The sequence below is a fragment of the Vollenhovia emeryi genome, unplaced genomic scaffold (assembly GCF_000949405.1).
Source record: "Vollenhovia emeryi isolate VEMERY1.0 unplaced genomic scaffold, V.emery_V1.0 DF939125.1, whole genome shotgun sequence".
Classification (NCBI taxonomy): Eukaryota; Metazoa; Arthropoda; class Insecta; order Hymenoptera; family Formicidae; genus Vollenhovia; species Vollenhovia emeryi.
In genome coordinates, this window is record NW_011967241.1 from 2,140,248 (window position 1) to 2,150,775 (window position 10,528).

Consider the following 10,528-nt stretch of genomic DNA (forward strand, 5'->3'; position numbering starts at 1 on the left):
CAATTTTTTACTATATTTTAATAAATAACTGTTATAATTGAGTTCGATTTGATTTAGAAAATTTTAAGGAATTGTCCCACACCCTTTTAAAAAACGGGATTTCTAAAAAAAATTTAATCGACGGGAGGAGACTTAGAAAATGTCCCTCTTCTGATTACAATTAATACTACTTTAAATACATACGTACGGCTGAAAGATTTTCTAAGTTCTCTTTTATGAAAGTCCAATTTATCTGTCATTTATATAACACGAAATCTAGAGACGTAGTAAAGGCATTTAATGGACAAACATTTAATAGTTGAACTACACATAAATTATAAAATTAAAGGAAAAAAGATTTATTTCGACGCAGCGATTGTTAATAGCAGGTCCATCTAGTGACAATGCGACAATGGTTTTTAAATTACATATCGAAGAGTAGAGTGTCGCATTTTAAACGGATCTGGTGCTTCTGCGTGCACAAAACGTGGACATTGAACATTGTTCTCATGTCCACAAACATTAAAATATTCCCAATAATCTTAATACAATATTTTAATTCTTATAATAAAAGTTCACGTGACTTTTAAAATTGAAATAGTAAAATTGGCCCATAATATACAAATCTTATAACTTATAACCTGTAGTTTCGTGAACATGCGCATGTTTCATAAAAATATCAATTTTTATTATGCAAATTATTAATTTTTATTATTACTATCCGAGTTTGATTATCCATCGAGACTTTCGTCCGATCGACAGAGACGCCAAGTCGATATAATACCGACAGCTCTCGTTCACCATCCGATTTTATCGACAGAATTGTTTACATTTAGTCTGGACTCGAACCAAAAAGTAAAATTTGTCAATAAAATCGGATATATTTAGTCCAGACTCGCATAGGGGCAAAGTGTGATGGTCTCGATTGCGATCAGCAGTCCATTTTATGTGCCGATGGTTCTCTCCCCGACTCTTCGCCGCGCGCCCCCTCTCGGGAGTCTCCGCGCCGCGTTGTCGGAAGGTCGTCGCGCGCGTCGTGGCAATTGTTGACAGCCACCGCGGGGTAAGCGTTGGCACACAGCTGTGCGCTCAGGCACAGCTGCATATAATCAAGTTATCCTCGTTGTCAGCGGCGCTGGATCCTCGTCCGCCGTTCGCGTCCCGGCGCAGCCACGTCCAGGCTGCGTGTCCCGGCCACCGTCATCCGTCGCGTCGACAGATCGAGCCGCATCGTCGCCGAGAGACTGGGAGGGACACGGAGCTGGGAAAAATGAGGTATCCACGGCGTCCACCTCTCGCTTCTACGCGCGGCCGCGGCCGCGGCCGCCGCGTTCTTGCGTCCGTCGCTCGCGCGACGATTCGGGGCAACACCGGGAGCCGAGGGCGATCGCGGGCGACGGCGTTCGCGGGCGGGACCGAGGAAAGTGCATCCGCGTTTATCGGCCGCCATCTTTCCCGCGCTGACGCTTCTGCTCACCCCCCGAACGCTGTGCCTCGCGCGTCTCTCGGGCATTTAACTCGCGGACTCGGAGAATCGGAGCCGTCGCGGGGGGCGTCCTCGTTGAAAAGCCACTCGTCTCTTAGCGTCTCGGTCGAATGTATAATTTTCTCTTTATCACCGTCGCACGTTCTGCGTATGAATAGATGCGTTACACACGTGTGTGTGTGCCTGTGCACGCCATATTATGTGCCGTCCAAATAGCGCGCATGGCTTTTGCATACACGCGCACACGTGCGCATATATAGACGACTGTCGCGCGTGAGAATTCGTGTCGGGCTTAATTGCCGATGGGTTTACGTGTGTGCGCTGTCGTGACTGTCGCGTACTACACTTGGAAAATGGTAGAATCCGCGGAGGCGCGGACACGTCGCACGTGCCGCCTGCGTGCGCGTGGATTCCTGATACGCGTGCCGCCGCGCGGCCACCGGCGGCGGGCAGCAGTCACGAAGGAGCCTGCATTGTCGTCGCGTGATCCTCACGTCGGCGGTCCGGCGACGTTATCTCGAGCTATCGTGTCACGCGTACGACAATCGCGAGCGTCGCAGCCTCGATCGCCGTCGTGATCCTCGTCGCGCGTGGGCCGCGGCTCGTTCTAAAATGCCACGGTAAAATATCGGGTCTCCGCTCGCGATTCCACGTCGTGCGATCACGCTAGTTAATCACGGGTGTCGCAGCTTTGATACGTTCCTTTTTACTCCGGAGCGGGGGGATTTTCAGCCCGAGCCACGCGATTACTATTTTTCCCACTGGATTTCTTGCGACAGTCAGGATTCAGCCTTGGATTTACCTGATCTACAACTTTGCATCCCCGGTTTCACCGACGTTGTTTAACTTTAAACTCAGCCCACTTCGTTCCTTGCCTCTGTCCGACTGTTATTTTAGAAAGAGACACATGGAATTACATACTAAGATTACAGTCAAGCGACGTTTGTTGAAACGGGCCTTACTGGCTCTCGCAGGAAATCCAGTAGGAAAAATAGTATCGTGCGCCGTTGACTTTAAAGTGATAGGCTGATAGCAGAGAACGCAGACGCTTAAGACTGCCTTGCAATTAGTTGTAGACGTAAGGGCAAGGCGGAGAAAAACTTTGTGAAAGTCTATTGTACGCGACTTAAGTTTCTCTCTGCTTGCCTCGCGTCTACAACTAAGACAGGCCCAGTTTTACCAGTTTGCTTAACTTGAAGCTTAGTTCAATTCGTCCTTTGTCTCCTCCCAAGTGTTACTTTAGAAGGAGACAAACATGAATTGAACTAAGATTAAAGCGACGTTCGGTGATACCGGGGCTTATTGGCTCTTGTAAGAAATCCAGTAGGAAGATAGTGTGCCGTTAACTTTAAAGAGTCATGTGACACATGTACTGCTAGAGTTTTCACTTGAGTGCATAAAGGGGACGTTTTAATACATTTGAAATTGGGTTAGGCTAGATTGTATTAGAATAAATTTTTCGTTGTTGAGTCTCCCAGATAAGAAAACTGAATCGTACATTTAGAACGATTGCTTATCTTAATTGTGTTGTTTGCAGCAGCAGATCACAGATGACTACAATGAATGGGAAGAGGCCCTCCTCATTACCCTCCAGACATCAGCCAGAGACACTGGCGCAACACTTTGACCTGATCAAATATATCTATGATTGTAAGTATAGCAAGTGCGCAGCTGGATATTCAAGTAATTAAGTTCGTTATTTGTGCGTTTTTGGACGATGGTCTTGATTCTCTTATTAATCACTTAAAAAATTAGTTGTACAGGATACCCATTCACATTTGCTTTGTTAATTTATTCATTGCTCGTAAATACATTGGCCTTAATTTTCCTTTACTCTTTTTATTGAAAAAAGACGAGCTCGTACTTTATTCTTAAATAAAATATATTTCTCCAAGGTATTCGTTTTCATGTTCGTTCTCCATTTGCTTTTGCAGCGTGGAATTCTGTATCTAGAGAACTAGATATGTGTCACAATCAAGCACACAGTAACTCCTCCAATTATAGAAGTGGAGCGTCAGTTACATATTACCAAGAACGCGAGCCGAACCCGCAGTTGAAAGGTAAACATTCGCTTTTGTACCGGTATTTTATCCATATTGTACAATAGAAGAGATTATACTCTATGTTTCAGAGATATTCAATTATCTTGTGTAACGCGACGTTTCGTTTCTTTTATAACTTTTTTCTATTTTATCCTCTGATGTATAGAATGTGGAAGGATTTATTGCATTTCATATATCTTTTTTTTTACAGATTTCGAGCCGTTTAATTTGGAGGCATGGTGGGGACAGCGTGTTGTGCAAAGTATTACTAGGAATAATTCCTAGTGCCAGGCCCAACATGTCGACTATAATCGGACATTTTCAAACAGACATAAGAAACAAAAAAGATAAATTGCGAGTTAAATTCAATTTTTGTTTCTTTCTGAGATTTTTTTGTACATTTTTAATTGACAATGACATTTTAGAGTTGGGATTCAAGGTGCGAAAGCACATAGAAAGGCATAAACAGTAAGATTGAAACATTGGGTCGCTCGAACAATCAAAGCAGAAAGTTCAAAATTCACATCGACACTCACATCGCATAGTTTGATCTTACTGCTGTGACGTATTTGAGTAATTTGAGTAATAGAAAGAAAATGGTGGGTCAACGCAAAATTTAAATCCCAATTCTGTTTTAGATATGTGACGTACGTATTTATTTGAATGACGTTATTTAAATTTTTCAATAAAAGTGCGGTAAGAAGGAATGCAAATTGTAATGAGATAAATATGAAAAAAATGCACCAAACATTTAATACGAACGCTAAAAATACGACAACAGAGAGACATAGGCATTACTATACGAAAACATTCCTTTTATGACAATTGTGTTTGAATGAGCTATATTCAACTTCTTTTACTTTTTTAATTTAAAAGTATACATTAAACGGAAATAGAAGAAACTTGTTATATTATTGTCTTTGTAAAACTGGAAGGAGGCGTTTTATAATTAAGGAAATTACGTGAAATTATTTATTTTAGTCATAAAATAATACGACACATAGATACCTTGTATAACACTCTTTACATATATACAATTATACATAATGTAATTTATATGAATTGTATAAATTTTATATGTACAATTATATATAAAATTTATATATAATATAAATTTGTAAGGCAATGATACTGTATTTCCACGTGATTTAAAGAGAAGCCGAAGATAATTATATGTTTTTTTTATCTCCGTGCAATGTTGGGCGAAGTAAGTTTGTTGCTCAACAGCTGCACAAAGCATTTAAAGAGTGCTCAAGCTTGTTTGATAAAACTTTCATAGGCGAATTTTAGGAATTGTACCTTAGGATATACACGTAAAAAAAACATACTTTTTCACACGTTGTATTTCACATTTCCAAGAAGATTTTTCACTTTCACGTCCATAAACTGACTGCGCACTTTAATACGTAAATTATAAATAAAAGCGTTTTTCACCCGTCGAAGATTTTATTAATAACGATACGAAGTAGACGCTGCACTTGAAATTTATCGCAATGTGAAATAGCATAATGGTTGTTGCGATTTTAAATATAGGTACAACACATATACTCTCATCATTGTATACATATGTATGTACATCTATGCGTGTAAGTTACTGTGTAAGTTTAATCAGATAATGTTTCTAATGACAAAACAATAATGAGCAATGTCTTTCTACGCATGTCGACATTTTCTCTTTGCGCTCCCGCTCATCCCCGTCCTATTTTATATCAAATCCCTGTCGTAAGAAGAATAACTCGTCCTATAACATTTTGCAAAATGTAGGTATATGTTAAAACATAAATTGCAACTTTGCGCTCAAGTTTTAACGTGTTAATGTAATTTTTATGTCTTGGATGTAATGCAGAACGAAAGAAATTTGTGGCCGATTGATATCCAGTGCACTAGGTCAAGCTTGTACGACGGGACATACGGAAATTCCTGAGAAACGATGAATTCTTCGAGTGCATTAGGCTACTGATGCGGTAGCTATTTGCGTGACATTTCACGAATGGAATGTGAGGTAGCTATTCTTAACAATTACCATATTTTTTTTACACGTAGTCGTACAAATATCTGTCTCCGATCCTCGATTACTTCAGTTTCGTTAAATGCTTATAAAAAAAGTGAAATAGAGATTAATTCTTGAAATTTTCCAAATTGTAATATTTTAATATCTGAAAAACATTTTCCTTTTACAAGTTTATATATAACACTATACTTATCGGTATGTGCAATGTTCCATTTTTTATAAAGTATGTAGTAAACAATACCTCCCATATTTCTTTTAACTCGCATTTATCAAAAATACATTATCCATCAAACGTGTTATATATGTGTAACGACAATTGAAAACATATTTCTTTTAACTCGCATTTATCAAAAATACATTATCTATCATACGTTTGCTAACATTATAAATATAAGTTTTCATAGAGAAATTCATAACGTGTTATATATGTGTAACGACAATTGAAAACATAGCTGAAAGAGTAGTCAAAATATTCTATCGCATTTGCTTTGTTTTCATATGTTCAATTGCGTTAATCATTCGGTACCGAGTATAGGAACGTGTAGTTTTTCTGGATCGAAAGGTATATTCATTTTATTACCAGGCAGTATCATAGGCACGACTTTAACGCGAAACTCGTATGGCATAAAGTCCTGACAGAAATGATGAAAATCACTACGAGTAGTAATAATATTCAAGCGACTCATTTCTTTCAACAGAGCCTCCAATTCGACCTCATAATTTTCATATTTCTTACGGCGCTCAATAACAGAGACTATCTCTGCTAATTGTTGTACGAATTTCTCGGACTTGACCCTCGTCGCCAATTTGTACTTCGGCTCCATACGCCGCCACAGGAATCTATAAAGACGATCTGTGGCCCAATACTTCGGACGAGGAAGCTTCGGTACTTTATACGGCTTGCCATTTACTAGGAATGCCTTGTGCACTGCTTTCGTAGGTTTCGCGGGCGGCTTCTTCACAGCTTGTCTGAGCGCAACAGATTTCGCATGCTGCGCCTTTAACGCTGACTCTTTGGCGATTTTCATTGCAGCCATCTCGCGATTCTTTATTATTTCCAACTTCGCCTTGACCTTCTCCATCTTCTCATTAAAGATTTGCGACTGCAACGTGCATTCATTTGATTTATTCATCCTTGTCGAAGCTCGCTTTACTTTGAAAAAATCATCGATCTTTCTTATCGATGTTTCTCGTGTCTTGGGTGAATTTAGCTTACTTTTATGTTTCGAAGACACATGAAATCTCTTAGATACATGTTCGTCGTCGCTTGATGTTATCGCGAGAACTTTATCGTTGGAACTTGTTGAACTTGTAATTATTCTTGATTTTGGCTTTAAAAATACAGACTTCTTCCTGCGGAATTCATCATTATCTGACATCAACGTACTGCTTGATGTTGCTTCAGTTATATCTTTGGCTTGGGATGGTACGTTTAATGATTGCTTCTTAGTCGTACTTTGAGACACTCTTGGACTTTTACGAATCGGTGAATTTTCGTGCGCTGCGTCGATCTTAGTCTTAGATCTGCTGACAGCTCTTCTTGACAAGGGCGAAGCTTGTTGCATTAATGGAGACTTTTGCACATCGTTTTCCCTATTCGGATCAAAGGTAGATACATTTGCGTCAACTAAAGCATCTGCAAAGGCATTTCTTCCTATGCTCTTCCGCGCGCGCTGCATAAAACGGGATTTAAGTTTCTCATATTTTTCGCTTTCATCGCTGCTCTGATCAATCTCTTCAGCGTTACTTTCAAGCGCCGCGTTCTCGACGTTCGAAGTTAATAAATTCGAGGAATCACCCTTCTCTGGCGTTGCTTGAAGCGTTCTCACCAATTTACTTCGATCGTCAGTCAGATCTTTACTTGCATTAATATTTCGGTGTATCGAATGCCTCGACGATTCCTTCTCAAGCGCGACCGATTTCCTTGTGGCGCTGTGACTCAAAGCACTATCTTGAGACAGTACATCCTGAAAGGGATTCTGATCTTTTGTACTGTCACCTCTCCTCCTGCGAGAAATACTTGGCTTTGATTTTAAAACGTGCCCAGTCAAACTCAAATTATTGTCCTCTTCGTCCTCCTGCAATTTCTCCTGCAAGACTTCTCTGTTGCTGTGGGAGTCAGAATGGTTCGCTCGTTTCTTCCGTGAATTTGGAATTGTTACGTCGGTATCGTTCAAAGCTGTCGAAAAGGCATTGCCAGTACTCTTCCTACTATTCATTTTCAGTTGAACCTTACGCTTTTTTATGGAGACCTCTTTACTTCGATCGTCAGTCAGATCTTTACTTGCATTAATATTTTGGTGTATCGAATGCCTCGAGGATTCCTTCTCGAGCGCGACCGATTTCCTTGTGGCGCTGTGACTCAAAGCACTATCTTGAGTCAGTACATCCTGAAAGGGATTCTGATCTTTTGTACTGTCACCTCTCCTCCTGCGAGAAATACTTGGCTTTGATTTTAAAACGTGCCCAGTCAAACTCAAATTATTGTCCTCTTCGTCCTCCTGCAATTTCTCCTGTAAGACTTCTCTGTTGCTGTGGGAGTCAGAATGGTTCGCTCGTTTCTTCCGTGAATTTGGAATTGTTACGTCGGTATCGTTCAAAGCTGTCGAAAAGGCATTGCCAGTACTCTTCCTACTATTCATTTTCAGTTGAACCTTACGCTTTTTTATGGAGACCTCTTTTTCCGACTCGGACGTCGAAGTTTTGATTACACCTTTTTTAACTATCTCTAAAAACATAACACGTATTACGATACTTGTAAAGTACTATCGCCAAAAGATAACGTATTATGATATTTAGGGCCAATTTCACAAACGTCGGTTAACGGTTAGCCTAATATTACATTTGTTGTACGACAAATTTTTCAAGCGTGTCGACTGGCTGCAGAATAGAAAACTTCTGAAGACTCGACAACTTTTCTATTGCAACAAATGCAATACCGGCCTTAACCAGAGTTCAGTCGACTTCCTATCTTTTTCTATCTTGTTATCTAAGAAGAGGGAGACTCGATTAACCTTCGATTAGCAGTTACCCAACGTTTGTGAAACTGGCTCTCATAACGCAAAGTTAAATGTTCCGTCGACTTGTACCTGCACTGAGATTGCGTTTCAATCTCGGGTTGGGTGAAGCAGTTTGCTCGCTCTCAGGGGACAAGTTCTTCCACCATTCCCGCGAACTCGAATCAGAAAGTACCAGCCTCGAGCCGGTGCTCAGCTGCCTGTCCGTCTCGTTTACACCGAAAATCATGGAATGCCGTGGCGTGTCTTCCTGCAAGTCGTCCCACCAAAAGTTTCGTTCTGCAGAAACAAAGAATACAGTGAATTCTCATCGAGGTTTACTTCGCTCGTGACACTTATATCCGTATTCATAGTCGTTCCTCAATTCTCAAGGGTAGTTTGTCTTTGTCTCGCGTATGGTAAAACGTAGTAGCGAGACAAAGACAGACTAACCTTGAGAATTGAGGAACGACTATGAATACGGATATTAATATCACCGGGCGCAATGACGCAGGACGGATATTCCTACCTTCACCGACGATGTTTGTGTCAGGGTCGAGAAATCCGGAACCGGTGGAGCTTCTTCGGCTGGAGCCCCGCTTTCGAATCAAACTCTTTCTCTTGGCCATGTTTGTGGAGAAGCGTGTCTTAAACGAACCAAAAATTACTTGTCTTACTGTATCTGTAACTCAAAGCCACTCAAGAATGCTCGAGATTATATAGAGCCTCTCGCTCGCACCATTTCACATGGTGAAAAACCGCGCAAATTCAACCCACAACGACACGAGCGCGATTACGAATAACATGTGACGTGCATGTGACGTGATCGTGCTTGGGCATGAACGTAGGAAATACCCGTTACGGGTAACCCGTATTCCTACATCCATGGATTGGCGTAGAGACCCTCTAATCAGGGTCTGGACATGCGGTATCCAGCTTCTGATTGGTTCGCCATGTTGATGATTTTCCCACTGAAGTTTGAATTGACAATTTTAATCCAGTTTTATAGTTTGACAAACTACAGGTTATCGTAATTGATTTTAATTATTTCGATGCGTATCCCTTTCTCGAGGTGTTATTGCAAAGTGGGGCTGCACATCCACCCATTTTTGCAATAAACAACAAACTCACACTATTATCAAACTTCGTGCGATGTGCAGTTATATTTTATAAATTAAACGTATTCTGCATTAAAAAATTTATAAGGAGATACATATATACCAGTAATTATGATAGTAGAATTATCGTAGTAGAAAGAAAAAAAAATAAAAAGTTAAATTTATTGCTTATTTCGCATTGACTTAAGTTATAATAAAATGATTGAATTAAAAATATATTTTTCATATTTTTATTCATACATATGTATATGTAATAGTATACATATACATTTTTTTTTAAATATTACATAAACATATATTGTGCCAACATTTCTGTGGTTCTTACAGTGTATTCATAACATGTTCTGTATTCTTGTAAAGATTTATAGATAAAAATTATATATTGAAAATGATAAATAATATGACAAATGATAAGAAAGCGAAAATTACTTTATAATTATTCAAAGAGAAATACAGCGATTATGACGATGAAAAATAAAACACAAGATTTATAACACAATGCAACTCGATATTTTAAATCTCAAAGTTAAAGTGGCCGATTGATATCCAGTGCACTAGGTCAAGCTTGTACGACGGGACATACGGAAATTCCTGAGAAACGATGAATTCTTCGAGTGCATTAGGCTACTGACGCGGTAGCTATTCGCGTGACATTTCACGAATGGAATGTGAGGTATAACAGAACCGCCGATAGCTGTCATACCAAAGAGACACTAGCAAATTCCGGATTTTTCGCAAATAAATGTCCTCGATTTTGTCTATACATACATTTATATGTAATATAATTTTTATTAACTTCTTTCGACAGTTGTATTCGCGCGTCAATTAATAGGTAATCGATTTATATATTGCATACTAATTCCTTTTTAAATGAAACTTTAGAATGCTTGCTGTTT

General features: G+C 39.8%; 2 protein-coding genes across 4 annotated transcripts; one reads left to right on the forward strand and one right to left on the reverse strand.

Annotated features, from left to right (window-relative positions):
- The first annotated feature begins 1,094 nt into the window (after positions 1 to 1,094).
- On the forward strand, positions 1,095 to 5,167 carry LOC105569253 (protein FAM195A-like). 2 transcript variants are annotated; one of them, XM_012025563.1, is made up of 4 exons: positions 1,095 to 1,254; positions 3,003 to 3,115; positions 3,400 to 3,525; positions 3,719 to 5,167. In XM_012025563.1, exons 1-4 carry the CDS (start codon positions 1,250 to 1,252, stop codon positions 3,790 to 3,792), a joined length of 318 nt encoding a protein of 105 aa, XP_011880953.1. In that variant the 5' UTR covers positions 1,095 to 1,249; the 3' UTR covers positions 3,793 to 5,167. The 2 variants fall into 2 exon arrangements, with proteins under 2 accessions (XP_011880953.1, XP_011880951.1); XM_012025561.1 differs by lacking the exon at positions 1,095 to 1,254 and adding an exon at positions 1,895 to 2,085.
- LOC105569252 lies at positions 4,833 to 9,349 on the reverse strand. Of its 2 annotated transcripts, XM_012025560.1 has the most exons (4): positions 9,044 to 9,349; positions 8,608 to 8,814; positions 8,194 to 8,246; positions 4,833 to 7,770 (listed from the first exon to the last, which is right to left on the reverse strand). In XM_012025560.1, the coding sequence occupies exons 1-4, from the start codon at positions 9,141 to 9,143 to the stop codon at positions 6,034 to 6,036; spliced, it is 2,097 nt and encodes a 698-aa protein (XP_011880950.1). In that variant the 5' UTR covers positions 9,144 to 9,349; the 3' UTR covers positions 4,833 to 6,033. The 2 variants fall into 2 exon arrangements, with proteins under 2 accessions (XP_011880950.1, XP_011880949.1); XM_012025559.1 differs by having other exon boundaries at positions 4,833 to 8,246.
- Between the last annotated feature and the right edge of the window lie 1,179 nt (positions 9,350 to 10,528).